Source organism: Nyctereutes procyonoides, unplaced genomic scaffold (genome assembly GCF_905146905.1).
Source record: "Nyctereutes procyonoides isolate TBG_1078 unplaced genomic scaffold, NYPRO_anot_genome, whole genome shotgun sequence".
In the NCBI taxonomy this organism is placed as follows: domain Eukaryota; kingdom Metazoa; phylum Chordata; class Mammalia; order Carnivora; family Canidae; genus Nyctereutes; species Nyctereutes procyonoides.
Window position 1 is genome coordinate 4,451,354 of NW_026575020.1, and position 14,110 is coordinate 4,465,463.

Sequence of the window (14,110 nt, forward strand, 5' to 3'; positions counted from 1 at the left end):
CAATTTCTTTTTAAAAGTTATGGGTCAGTCTTATTCTTAGGTACTATTTTTTTAACTTATCTGCATTTCTTTTCTTTTTCTAAAATATTTATTTATTCATGAGAGACACAGAGCATGAGAGAGAGAGACAGAGACACAGGCAGAGGGAGAAGCAGGCTCCCCATAGGGAGCCTGATGTGGGACTCCATCCTGGGTCTCCAGGATCACAACCCAGGCTGAAGGCGGCGCTAAACCCCTGAGCCACCCGGGCTGCCCTCTTTTTTTTTTTTTTTTTTAAGATTTTATTTATTTGTTCACGAGAGACACACACACACACAGAGGTAGAGACACAGTCAGAGGAAGAAGCAGTATCTATGCAAGGAGCCTGATGTGGGACTGGATCCCAGGGCTCCAGGATCATGCCCTGGGCCAAAGGCAGGCACTCAACCACTGAGCCACCTAGGCGTCCCACTTATCTGCATTTCTTTTTGATATACTTGAAAGTTGTCTTACTCTTGTTTTGGGTTTGTACCATAAATAAGTCTGTCCCAGTCCCTCAACTCGAGTCCAGAGCACCCTAAACCCTCCTCTTTGAAGATAAGCTGCTTTTATGATCTTCTCACTTTAGAATCTAGATTCTAAATTCTACACCTTGTAGTTCTCTGGGCATTTTCCAGCTGGCTCGTGGACAGTATAATAGTATTTATGTACACATGATCTATATGTAGTATGATAATGTCTATTTTTTTCTTGGCAGAAGTTAAGAAAAACACCAAAAGACATTTCATCCAAAGTGAAATAATATTTTCCATTAATTCCAGTAAAACTTGATTTGTAAAAGCAGAAGTAGGAGGAATTGGAACAAGAAATTAATTATTTGTGGTTTTGCTGAAATGGTTCATAGTTTTAAAATTTTGAAATTTTCTACTTTTAAAGGATTTAAGCATTAGTAGATGGGTTGCGGAGCTGAAGGGATAGGGGGAGAGGTAGAGCTGGATAGGTAGAAATTGCTTATCTTGGGTGATTAGGGTTTCCATCATCTTCGGCCTGATGGCTCTAACATACCCTTGGGTATTAAGGACATGGCACAGTGAGGTAGGGAAGGCATTAGGAGGCAGGAAGCAGGTGGAAAAAGGCAAGTTAGGAGGCCTTGGTCAGCAGCTGCAGGAGTGAGAGGCCAGCGTAAAGGGCACAGAGTCTAGGGAGGGTATCTGGGTCCCACGTGTACTGGGGGCCCGATCTCTGCACTTCAAGGCCACTCAGCCCCACTAGGGCCTCTGTGACGGTCAGTTCCTCTTCCCCAAGGGAGGAGAGCAGGTCAGGCTGCAGGGGGAAAACACCCTCTTTATCCTGTAGGAAACTGTGTTCCATTGTGCTCTCCACCTGCAAGGAACCAAAATAGCATGAAAAGAAAGAACTGGAAACCTGTCTTCCTTTCTCTTAACTCATAAAAACCATGGAGAGGGCTACCTTTCTCTTATTATAACTCCCTTCCTTGCATTACAACTCCTTGTGAGCCTTTTAACAATCCTGTACAGTGGGCAGCACTTTTCTTTTTAGCCTTATTTTACAGAGGAGTGAATTGAGACAGATTCAGAGACATGAAGAAATTTTCTCACATCACTTGGCTGTGGATAAGCAAAGCCAGGGTTTTCTGTCTTCTCAAGCTGAAAAACCCAGATAACTGCCTAGAAATTCACTCTTCTGGTTGCGAAATAGCAAACAAGGGAGAGCATGGAGAAAAGTGGGCAGTGGGCATGAGCCCTGCCCTATGACAGAGGCCCTCCAGGACAGTCTTTCATTAGGCTAAGTCTCTCTTTCCATTGGTTCTAGCTGACTCCCTCCCAAACTCTCCCCAGCACCTGTTCTTTTTTCTCACCAGCTTTAGCTGCACGGATAGGATCTTTTTCTCCATCGATTTTATCAGTAGCTTCTGTTGGGCTTCACTTAGCTCTGGAGGAAAAAAAAATCAGAGAAATAAATGTGTGGTGCTGGTACAAAGGGGACTCCAGACTCCAGAGTGGTACACTTCCAGAATTTCAGGGTTAATTAATCCACACATTTATTCAAGGTTGAATGCTGCTCTATGCAAGGCACCTTTGCTGGGGGTATCAGGCAAGAAATCATACCTCTTCACTCAGAGAACTTGCAGGCTAGTGGAAAAGACAAAGCCATGTGCAGGGACAATATAGGTTTTTTTTTTTTTTAAAGATTTTATTTATTTATTCATGATAGTCACAGAGAGAGAGAGACAGAGAGGCAGAGACACAGACAGAGGGAGAAGCAGGCTCCTTGCAGAGAGCCTGACGTGGGACTCGATCCCGGGTCCCCAGGATCGCGCCCCGGGCCAAAGGCAGGCGCCAAACCGCTGTGCCACCCAGGGATCCCCAATATAGGGTTTTAAGGGAGTAATAGCTGAAGGGTCTACTTTGGTCTTGACATTTGACGTTTTTTAAGGGGACAAACATTGCAGCTTACTCCTAAAGGACCCGAGAGTTTTTCTAAGTGGGGCATGTTTCATGCAGAAGGAAGAAGAGAATTCAGGATAGAAGGTGTTACTCTCTGAAATTAAAGCTAACAAATTTCTATAAAAGAGATATGAGTTTAGCTATATGTAGAAATTTTAAATACGTAGCTGGTAAAACTAAGCTTACGTCCCAACTTCTATTAGCAAGAGTAGGCCACTTTCTCAGATGATCCAAGGTGCCCAGATGAATCCTTAGAAAGGTAAATAATTTTAAAACTTATTTTATTTTATTTTATTTTATTTATTTTATTTTATTTTATTTTATTTATTTTATTATTAAGGCAATCTTTATTCCCAACGTGGGGCTCTAACTCATGACCCCCAAGATCAAGAGTCACATGCTCTACTAGCTGAGCCAGCCAGGCAGCCCTATAACCAATTTCTTTAAATGTAGATGTAAACTACTTGTGGTATAATTTGCTTGGCATTTATTCATTCATTCATATATCTGAGAATTCACCCAGGGATTCATTCCTATCACCAAAAAGGTATATAAATGAAGACCTTATTCTCTATTTACCTGTTAGGGCTCCAAGGAAATAGAGGATGCCACCCATAGCTTCCTTTGATACCAAGACATCTTTTGGGAGTGCCTCCAGGGTCACTTCATGTCCTTTGTCTAGAGCCCCTTCAAGCTGTGGGAAAAGGTGGGTGACTATTTAAGATAACACAGGTAAGAGGCCCAGCACAGTGTTTGGCATGTCACAGTCCTTGAGATGTGTTAACCATCTCTCATGTTCTTTCTTTCTTTCTTTCTTTCTTTCTTTCTTTCTTTCTTTCTTTCTTTCTTTCTTTCTTTCTTTCTTTCTCTTTTTTAAAGATTTAATTTATTCATGAAAGGCACAGAGGAAGGCAAAGACATAGGCAGAGGCAGAAGCAGGCTCCCTGGGGGGGAGCCTGATGCAGCACTCGATCCCAGGATCCCGGGATCATGGCCTGAGCCAAAGGCAGATGCTCAATCACTGAGCCACCCAGGTGCCCCTCATGTCCTTGTTTCTTATTTCAAGGTATCAAGCCCTGAAAAGTACCGGACTCCTAGATTCCTTGGTCCTTGAGCCTTGAGCTCTGGGAAGGAAAGGTTCTTTCCCATCCCCTTTCCAAGAAAGGGCCCCGCTGGCCTGCTGCCTACCCTCTGTCTGTCGGCAAGGAGCACATGCTTTCAGGGAATCTGCACTGTTTGCTCTTTTCCAGGGGCACGAGGGGAGCAGTGGCAGCCAGGCAGGCTGGGGGTACTTGGCCAGCCTCTAGGAAGACATCCACTATCAATTCTCCAGGCCCACTGACCACCTTCTGTCACATCAGATCCCCTGTTACAACACCCACACACGCTCCCACTGGCAATCTTCCTCTGGGAACTCACCGTGAGCTCCAAGTCTTGTAGCTCCTTTTTCTTCCCAAGAAGTTTACTGAGGGAGGTGAGCAGGGATCTTTGCCCTACCCTGCTCAGCTTCTCTACTTCTTGGATCTCTCTTTGAACTTCTTCTTTTAGGGTTTTGAAGTTCTCATGTTCCTCCCCTATTGAGATAATAAATATGGTAGACAAAGTGCCCTCCATTTGGCAGCCTTCCCACCCAGCCCCCTTAGGGCCCTGTGCTCTGCTCCCCGCCTGAGCCTGGCCTCTCTTCTTGACCAGGGAACATGATTATGAAGTTTCCACGAGCCCTGACTTGAGGTGTTGTTGGGGATGACCTGGGGCAAGGAGGTGGACCAGGACCCATATTATTATCTAAGTGAGCATTGATTCTCCCTAGGCTCCAAAGCTCTATTACATGTCAGTAGACAGATGACTTCCCTTCCCCTAAGACTCCACATAAAGTTGAGAAGGAAAGTCTATTTCCCCTTCTTATGAGCTATTTAACAAAGAACGACTTTGGTGACTGAGTGAAGGCTAGGATGGGTGAGTCTTTATCTGGGGATGTGTGTGGATCAGGGGTAAATTGAATCTTGGCCTGGCCCTCTAGTGGCCTGGCATCTGAAGAATATGTCCAGGAGAGTAACTTCCTGGGAGCGGCTCCAATGACCACTGAGACTCAAGTGCTGGGACTCAGCACTTGTCTTTCATTCCCTCCACCCCACTGCCTTCATGCCAAAGTCTTGGGAGAAATTAAAAAAATTCCTTACCAGCATCAGATGCCAGGATAACTGAGGGGAGAAAAGAAAAGAGAAGAATGTACTCCAAAACAGTAGCCATACCAGGGGATGAAACATTAATGGGGGTTAGGAAATATATCTTGTCTCCTGGGATATCTCAGCCATCTTAAGGCTATACTTGCTCCATTTATGGGAGGCAGAAATGGGGTGAGAGAGAAGCTAATGTGATGTGAAATAGGGATCCTGGATTGATTGAGTTGGCATCATTGTGAGTCGCTGACTCATCCTTCCTGGAACCTGGGCAGCAGAGCAACAGATGTGCGTGGGACAGGTTATAGCTAAGGAGGCCCTTGAGGACAGAGGTCTGAGGCATCAGAGACCACCTGGGTACCTTGTCCAAAGAGATCCCCCATCCACCACTTTTCCCTAAACTATTGGAATTTCTGCCATATTTTGGGGACAGTTGTTTGCTGAGACCTGCTCTGCCATGTTCCCTGTCAGTCTTTCTGAAAAGAGAAGAAAAAGATTGTGGAGTTTTAAAATTCTACGTCAAGGTGTGCCTGGGTGGCTCAGGTGGTTAAGTCAACTCTTGGTTTTAATCACGATCTCAGGGTCGCAGGATGGAGCTCTGTGTTGGGCTCTGCGCTCAGCTCAGAGAATGGTTGAGATTCTCTCTCCCCCTCCCTGCCCCTCTCACGTGTGCTCTCTCTAAAATAAATACATCTTTAAAAAAAGAAAGAAACGAGAGGAAACACTTACAGGTGAATTTCTCCTCTGGCTTTTCTGAAGACAGAAACAATGCACATATGTCAGCATAAAACCTATTTGTACCTTTTTATCTAGAGCGGATGTCAAGGCAGCTTTATCAGTGATCATTATAAAAACACACAGAGATTATGTTAGCTCCCCCCCCATTTGGGAACACACAATATCTCTGAGTCTTATATCTGCTTCTGATGGTGCCCTCAGGTCTCTTTCTCTTTCTCTGTCTCTCTAGGGCAGTATTTATGTGCTTCTGTCTTTCCTAAAGAGGATAGATATTAAGGATAGATATCTTTATAAAGGGACTTGTAAAAGAAAATGAGGGGCTACTTGAGGGATTATGATATATGCTATTAGACGGTGCAGGATTTTAGCAGATAATGTCAGGGCTGGGCAAAAGATAGGGTACGTAATGTCACTTACCTTCAGGAGGGAAGGTTTGCATGTTATCATTGCAGATATGTGGAATATCTGTAAGGGCAAGAGAGGGGAGAGCAGGAGGACACTTAACAGCTGCCCATCTTTCCTTCTTTATTCCCAAGTCCATGGACTCTGCTAAGGATTAGGTCTCTGTCCCCAAATGCCTCAGCCAATCCCCTGCTCTACCTCTGTTGCTCTGTAAATCCTTTCCTATGACCACACTATTTTCTGCCTTGCATCCTGGTGCTGGTATCTGTGTTTGTTTCCTCCACTGGCCACAGACTTCCTGAGAGCAAGGCTGTGCTTGCTCATCTCTCTGCCTCCTGCCCCCAGCTAGCACCCAGGAGGTGCTCAGAACCCAGGGTGTTCCTTCCCTCCCTCTCCAGAGTCACTCCTGCACTTCTGCGCCTGGCAGTCAGGCCATGTACAGTATGTTCCTGCACTCATTCCCTGGCTTGCCACAAGAGGGGACCAGGACACCTTAGTACTAATGTGGGTAATGCTCATCTTGGGGGGAGAACATGCCAATGTCTGCTCACCCCACTCTTCTTTGCCTTTGACCATGAGTTGTCTCACTCGAAAGGCCAGGATGCAGCCCTTGGGGATGGTTACGGCCTCCTTGTGGTCTATGGATCCCTAGGATCAGACAATGAGGATTTAGGAACCTGCAGAGATTGAGACATGGGGTTGGGGAGGGGCAGGCCTGAGTGCCTCCGGGGAGATGAGAAGTTGAAAACCCTTCATTTGTGTCCTTGAACGCCTTTCTACCCAGTCTGAACTTGGTGGCATGCACTTCAGAGCCCTTCTGCATCATCCCTCTAACGATTTGTATCTCTCTTCCTGGTTCAGACACAGGAAGGAACTGGGCAGACCTGCTCCATCACCTGCCTGTGCATCTCCATCCCACCTGAGAGTTTCCACAAGCTCTGTTCCTTCTTCCTCTTTGCCATCTCATCCATGCCCATCTCCTCCAGGAAGCCTTCCATGACTAACCCTCCTCTCAGTTCCAACTTACCCCTTGAATATTTATGCAAACTAGATTTAGGTATGTAGAGCATTGCTTATTTACATCAAGTTTTCCGAGGCTGTGTTCTTGGGGCTTTCACCTGCATGTCTCCTCCACGAGACCGAGAACTTTCTGAGAGCAAGGATGTCTCTCTGGTATACTGGGAGCACCATGAGGAATAATCCACGACTATGAGGTTTTCCCTTTCCTGACGGCTCCCTGTGGCACCTGACATGGGGATCTGCTCACACAGAGCACCCTGGACCAGATTGAGGATCTGTGTTTGGCCCAATTGGGCCTGGATCTTGAAAAGCAGAAAGGAGTGTGTGCTTTCCAGGATCCTAGGTTGGCACTGATGAGGCAAAGTCAATGTGTTAATGCGGCCTTTGAGGAGAGGCTAAATGTGTGTGTGGACCAAACCTGTAGCCCCAAAGGAGCGAAGAACGGGAGGGAGAAGCAGCCCTCCGCCTTGCCGACTCGCTCCAGGGTGACCTCCTGCACGGTCTCCACCACCTCCATCACCACATACAGGTTTTCCCCTCGGTTTCTCATCTCCTTCAGGAATGGGTGCTCAGCCGACAGCTTCCTGTGGCAGGAGAAACATTAAGGTGCCACTTGCTTCTCTTCAGTCATTCCCGGGAGCTAGCCGGGTCGCCTTAGGGGAAGGGTGAGGACTCTGAGTCAGAGATGGAGGCTGAACCCCAGCTCTCCCACTTACTAGCAGGGCAGCTACTCTGAGTCCAGGGAGCCTCATCTATAAAATGAGGATAATGACACCTCTCTCCAGGGAGCCTGAGAGGAAAACTAGGAAATCATCTGGCACTGCTCCCGATAGGGAACCCAGTGGACCCTGATGGAGCCCAATGGAGCCTGATTCCAGGACTCTGGGATCATGACCTGAGCCCAAGGCAGTGGTTTAACCGACTGAGCCACCCAGGTGTCCCCTCCCCTCTCCCCCTCGTGAGATTAACACCAGTTCCTCCTCTCCACTTGCTTGCATACCGAAACAAGTCCTTTGATCTTGCCTCTCCCTCAAATTACCATTCTGTTTCTTTCCTTCTCTTCATTGCTAAGTATCTCAAAAGATACACACTGTCTTTACTTTCTCCCTGTCCACTCCTAAATTCAATTCTGTATAATTTGGCTTCTATTTCCACTCCTGAACTGAAATCCCAAGGATCTTGCACCCACCAAATTCAAAGACTTTCCCTAACTCTGCACAACACTGACTTGCTAGCCAAAGCCTCCCTGAGACTCGGTCTTCTCTTGGCTTCCAGTCCCACTGTGCCACTCTTCTTCTGCTCCTACCTTCAGGCTTCTAATTCCCATCCATTCTGTCTGCATCTCCTGTGCTAGTTTCTTTGGTTCCTTAAAATTTTATGTTCTCTAAGATTCTGTTCTCAGTTCTCTGCTGTCTGGATTTCTTTGAACATCCCCTCCCTGATCCCCACTCCTATAGTTTTCCATATTTATATGGCCGACCACCCCATAGGGAACTTCACCTTGGCTTCTCTCCTGAGCTCTGGGCCCTCATTTCCAACTACCTTAAAATTTTTCTTTTAAAATGAGATATAGGGGCACCTGGGTGGCTCAGTTGGTTAAGCATCTGCCTTAGGCTCAGGTCATGATTCCAGGACCCTGGGATCAAGCCCCTCATCTGTCTCACTGCTCTGTGGGGAGCCTGCTTCTCCTTATCCCTCTGCCTGCTGCTCCCCCTGCTTGTGCTCTCTCTCTCTGTCAAATAAATAACATTTAAAGAATATAAAATGAGATATAGGGATCCCTGGGTGGCGCAGCGGTTTGGCCCCTGCCTTTGGCCCAGGGCGCGACCTTGGAGACCCAGGATCGAATCCCACATCGGGCTCCTGGTGCATGGAGCCTGCTTGTCTCTCTGCCTCTCTCTCTCTCTCTCTCTCTCTCTCTCTGTGTGACTATCATAAATAAATAAAAAAAATAAAAAAAAATGAGATATAATTGGGGCACCTGGATGGCTCAGTCTGTTGAGCATCTGGCTCTTGGTTTTGCCTTAGGTCGTGATCTTGGGGTTGTGGGATCCGACCCCACATTGGGTTCCAGGCTCAGCAGGGAGGTGGAGTTCTGCTTGGGATTCTCCCTCTCTCTCTCTCTCCCTCTGCCCCTCCACCTACCAACACGCTCATCTCTAAATAAACAAATGAATAAAATCTTTAAAAATAAAATAAAATGAGATATAATTGACATATAACATCATATTAGTTTTAGATGTACAACATATGCAATGCGGTGTTGTTAACTGTGGTCACTCAGCTAATGTCTCACTGCACCCCCAAACTCAAAATGTCCAAAAGGCATCCAGAGTCTTTCTTTCCAAAAACGCTTCTAAAGTCTGTCTTCTTGTTTCTGTTAATGTCATCACTTGGGGCAAATCTCAGCATAATCTTTTTAACATTCTTATATATTTAATGATTTATTTTAATAAAAGCTGTGTATACTTAAGGTGTATAACACTTTTTAAAGTTTATTTAGTTATTTATTTTTTAGTAATCTCTGTACCCAACATGGGGCTTGAACTTACAACCCCAAGATCAAGAGTCACATGCTCTTGCAACTGAGCCAGCCAGGTGCCCCACAGCATGTTTTGATCTAAGCTATCCATAGAGAAATGATTACTATAGTTACACTAGTTACATATCTAGCTCCTCACATAGTTACCATTTTGTGCATGTGTGGTGAGAGCACCTAAAATCTACTCTTCTAGCAAATTTCAGTGTACGGTATAGAATTATTGACTGTAGTCATCACACTGTACATTGGATCTCCATCAGTGTCATCTCTGACCAATCTGGCCTGCAATCAGCTGCCAAGTCCAGTCTATTCTTTTTTTTTTTAAGATTTTATTTATTTATTCACAAGAGACAGAGGCAGAGACACAGACAGAGGAGGAGCAGGCTCCATGCAGGAAGCCTGATGTGGGACTCGATCCCGAGACTCCAGGATCATGCCCTGGGCCAAAGACAGGTGCCAAACCGCTGAGCCACCCAGGGATCCCCAAGTCCAGTCTATTTTGTAACCCAGAGGTCCCCCAGCCCTGACAGCTTCTCCTTCTTTATTCTGACTGCTCTTCCCAGTTCACATCCTCATTTTTATCTCCGATGGACAGTGCAACAGTGTCTTGCCTGTCTGCCTGCTTCAAACCCCAGTCTCTCATCCTCTAGCTGCCATACTTCATCGTCTGGCCAGATTAATCATGACACACATCAAGGCATCATCAGGGTCCCCCTGAAGCCTACAGAATAGTTTCACATCCTTGACCAGGCACCTGGGCCTTCCGTCCACCTCCCACTTGCTCCACTCCTGCGTTTTCTGCTCCTGCACAACCAGATGTTCATGTTCCCTAGAGGTTTTGAGGTTTCACACCCATTTGCCTTTGTAATGTCCTTCTCTAAACCTGCACGTTCAATTTCTACTCATCTTTCAAGGCCTAGATCATGAGCTGCCTCCTCCGTGAAGTCCTTCTTCATTTCCCCAGCCAGAAGTCTCTCTCTGGCCTGCCACAAAACTCAGGCAAAGTCTTCCTATGGTACTCCTTGCCTTGGATTATATAGTTACTGTTGTACATATTTTTTTCACAACTCCTAGATTGCAAGGTTCTTGGACAAAGATGTTTCAGTGTACCTGGGCACCTAGTGGGGTGTTTTACACTCCGTTAAGGGTATATAAATGTTTACCGGGTAACTTGCCAAGATCCCAGCTCTTCCTTCCTGCCTCCCTTCTTTCAACCACTACTTAACTAATTAGGAATCAGTTCCCCTGGCAAGCCAAACATCTGAGGCACTCAGCATCAACATGGCATCTGCCACACCCCTTGTGCTTCTAGAATAGCATTCTTGAGGGCTACCTGGTGTATGGACAAGACCGGGCAGATGACTTGATTTAGGGGAGCAGAAACTTCAGTAGGGAGCAGAAAAGACCCTTTCCCTTTTATAGAGTCATAGTTTAGGAAGGAACTCTAGAGATTTTCTTGGAGCCCCATCATTTTTCAGGAAAGAAAACTGAGGTCCTGAGAGGAGATGTGACTTTTCCAAGGTCACACAGCAAGTTAATGTCAATATGCTCATCCTCGTGTGTGTGTGTGTGTGTGTGTGTGTGTGTGTGTGAGAGAGAGAGAGAGAGAGAGAGAGAGAGAGAGCAGGGGGTGGTAATAGTAGTGGTGGAAGGATGAGGGGAGTGGTTAGGGGATGGCCCAGATGCACATATGGGCCAGAATGGTCATCTTTAAGAGCTCCCTTGTACTGGCCCCATAGTCAGTGGTCACCACAGGAGTGAAGGTCAGTGTGAGGGCACTGCCTTTTAACTCGGGACCCAAGCACCCTTTCCATGCACCACCCACCCCATCCCGGTAGCCCCCCAGCCCTGGCCCTCTCACCTCTCCTGGTGCAAGGTTTCCAGAGCTTTAGGAGCCACACTGAGTGTCTGGACCTCCAGGGTACTGCTCCTGGACAGCCCTGCAGTCCCTGTCACCTTGACTGTCTTTGGCACATCCACCTCTCCCTCCACTCGGGCATCCAGCATGTTCTTAAAGCTAAAGTTCCCAGAGTCTGTTGGATCTGCAGGAGAGAGAAGATGAAAGGGCCTAGGCTGAGAGGCATCCCTCTTCCTCTGCCTCCTGGGAGAACGTTGGGCTACATGACACCAAACCACATCTGGGCAGAGGGAGCTTCGGGCTTCTCCTGGTAAGCCAATGCCTAGCCCCCATCATTCAGTACCCAACACCATACTCAAACTGACCTGAGGGTGAGCTGCCAGGTTCAAGCACATCCAGGAGGGTGTAGTCAGTGCGGACATAGCGGGCACCCCAGAAGAGAGTGCTCTTCCTCTTCCTCAGCACCAGGCAGAAGGGATGGAAGCGCTTGAAGTCTATGAGGCTGTCAAGGGGTGTCAGGTCCCCTCGAGGGTTTAGTTGTCTGGCCAAGGCCCGGGTGACATTTTCAAATATGGTCATTTTCTCTGTGGAGGTGGGGGAAGATGGGAGGTGACAAGCTGAGAGACCAGGAGATGGTAAGGCCCCTGCAGAGAGAGAGATCACCTGGCTCTAGGGGAAAGGGTGCCTTTAAAGAAGCCTAGACTCTAGGAGTGTTGGAGTTGAAAGGAACCAAAGGAGTTCCTCCATTTATGATGAGGAAACAGCCCTGAGAGCTGAGACTACCTGCCCGGAAGTCACATGGCTGGTTAAAGAAGCTAAGGGCTTCTGTCAAGGGCTCTTTGCTTATCCCTCATTCATGTTCCTCATGGAGTTGGAGCCTGGCTGGAACATCTCATTAGTGATGGAAGTAAAGCTCCTCTCATACAACAATGCCCACCTTGTCTTCCCCAGAGAACTCTGATGGCTGAGACCTGGGGTGCCAAGGAGGGGGGCAGCCACCACTGGCACCGAGGGCCTGAGGGGGCGGATGCGGTTCACCTGGCCCAGTTGCCCTTTCTTTGGGTGGGGGTCACTTCCCTGTACCCTGTGCTCCCCTTGTGCCCACCTCCTGCTCCTGGCTGTGAGTAGACCCACTTCCTTCCAGGTGCCATCCATATACCCAGGCGTTTCAATCTTTGCCTTTGCTCCCCCTGCTTGTACTACACTCCCTCCCAATCTAAAGAATCCCCATTCATCCTTTAAGATTCAATTTGGGTCACCTTTCTCATGACTCTCTTCTCGCTCCCCTACAGGCAGCTAGTCACTCTATCCTGTGTCCCCAAAGCACTTTATATGTGCCCTTCAGAAACACCTGCAACCTCATGTTGTTACGATCTGTTCACCTGACTCTCGCCTACTCGACTGTGGCCTCCCAGAGGGCAGGAAATGAGTCTTAGTCATCTCTGTAGTGTCAGCACCAAGCACAGTGCCTGGTGCAGGCCTGGAGCCTTTCAAATGTTGCGGAAAGAATGAATGAAGAAATGAATGTGGCCCTGGGAGACGTATATTGGGGCAAGAGGGTCCTGGAGATGTGGGTTCTGCAAGAGCCTGAACTTCATAGTCTCAGGTCCCCGTCTTTGAGGTTCAAGTCTAGGTGCTTTGGGTGGGTGGCCAGCTGGCACAGCCGTGGGTGGAAGAGGACACACCAGCTAGCCCAGAACTGCCTCACCACCCCCGTGGGCACCTCACAGAGTCAGAGAAGCAGGAGGCACACACATAGGTGCACGGGGCCACCTGCAACCGCATGGGTTCCAATGTGCCTTTTTCACCCCTCATTCCTAGGTGGGCCAGGATGGGACAGGACAACCTCCAGGGGTTGGCCAGATGCCCCTGGGAAGGCACCAGAAGACTTCTGTCTCTTCCCTACCAGAGAGGTGCTCACAGGACTACTTCTCACATCTCTCTCCAAAGCCTATGAAGATACCTACATCCCCCCTTCCCGGGCTCTAAGGGACTCCTAGGCTCTCCTCTTCCCACCCATGTTCTTGTTTATCCCCAGAACACCCCCCACCTCCCCTGATGTCATCAAGCGCTTACCAGAGAGCAGTTCTAGGTCCTGTCCAGCAGTTGCACCTGGGACAAGAGCCCAGGACTCTGCAGGTGAAGAGAGCTACTGGCCCTCACCAGGACAGGCTAGAGCTTTATGCCTCTCTGGAGTCAAGGATGTAGGCTTCCAGGGACCCCGCCTGCCCTAGTGACCCCACCCCTCTCCTGCTCTACTTCCAGGAGAACAGCATCAACCTGTTCCACGTGCCCTGCCCCAGGCCCTGGGCCCTGGCCTCCTGAGGGCTGAGGGGGTGGGGAGCTGCCAAGCAGGTGCCAGTGTGGGTGGAGGGAACCAGACCACAGAAAGGTGGCTACTGAAGGTTGATTTGATGGGCTGAGAGGAGAGGATAGAGGGCACCTTTGGGAGAGGGGCAACAGAGAGGCAGTGGGAGTTGGGTGTGTGCGGGCATGCACATTTGTGCACGTGTGATGAGGAAAGGCATCTCTGTTCTGTCATCATCGTGGTCATCAGGAAGTATCTAGGATTCATGATGAGATCTTGTGGATGTGATAAGGGGATAAGAAATCTTGTGTGTCTACAGATTCCAGCAGAAAGCAGAGTGCCTGAAAAGTTGTCCTCCAACTTTCTGCAGGTCTGTTGTCTATCACTCTCTCCCTCCCTTTGCTTTAGCTACATATACATATCAATGGCACTGCTAGCCACCTCTGTCTGTGTAGGCAAAGATGGAGAGAGACCAAGTGGTTTTCTGTTGTTTTGTGTTCATTGTGTAGGCTCCTCTTGGAGTGTTGTACCCACACATACTAGCACAAACATAGGCAGAGGCAGAGCAGAGTTAGTAGCAAGGCTAAGGGACATCTGTCTTGGGAGTTGTTCTAA

At 48.0% G+C, this 14,110-nt stretch overlaps 1 protein-coding gene across 3 annotated transcripts; it reads right to left on the reverse strand.

The window, feature by feature from the left end:
- Positions 1–761: 761 nt before the first annotated feature.
- GSDMA (gasdermin A) lies at positions 762–13,396 on the reverse strand. Of its 3 annotated transcripts, none has more exons than XM_055318470.1 (12): positions 13,264–13,396; positions 11,553–11,771; positions 11,191–11,371; positions 7,206–7,371; positions 6,319–6,415; positions 5,783–5,830; positions 5,357–5,380; positions 4,628–4,648; positions 3,867–4,021; positions 3,027–3,141; positions 1,859–1,932; positions 762–1,362 (listed from the first exon to the last, which is right to left on the reverse strand). In XM_055318470.1, the coding sequence occupies exons 2-12, from the start codon at positions 11,764–11,766 to the stop codon at positions 1,120–1,122; spliced, it is 1,338 nt and encodes a 445-aa protein (XP_055174445.1). In that variant the 5' UTR covers positions 11,767–11,771; positions 13,264–13,396; the 3' UTR covers positions 762–1,119. The 3 variants fall into 3 exon arrangements, with proteins under 3 accessions (XP_055174445.1, XP_055174446.1, XP_055174448.1); XM_055318471.1 differs by having other exon boundaries at positions 11,553–11,831; XM_055318473.1 differs by lacking the exon at positions 5,357–5,380.
- Positions 13,397–14,110: the final 714 nt, after the last annotated feature.

Excerpts from the sequence above, each read along its gene's own strand:
- GSDMA (XM_055318470.1), bottom strand. The coding sequence starts at position 11,766 with ATGACCATATTTGAAAATGTCACCCGGGCCTTGGCCAGACAACTAAAC. Across the intron at positions 7,372-11,190 it reads GAAACCTTGCACCAGGAGAG|GAAGCTGTCGGCTGAGCACC; the intron begins GTGAGAGGGCCA and ends CTCCTGCCACAG. Across the intron at positions 5,381-5,782 it reads GCAAACCTTCCCTCCTGAAG|AAAAGCCAGAGGAGAAATTC; the intron begins GTAAGTGACATT and ends TTCTGTCTTCAG.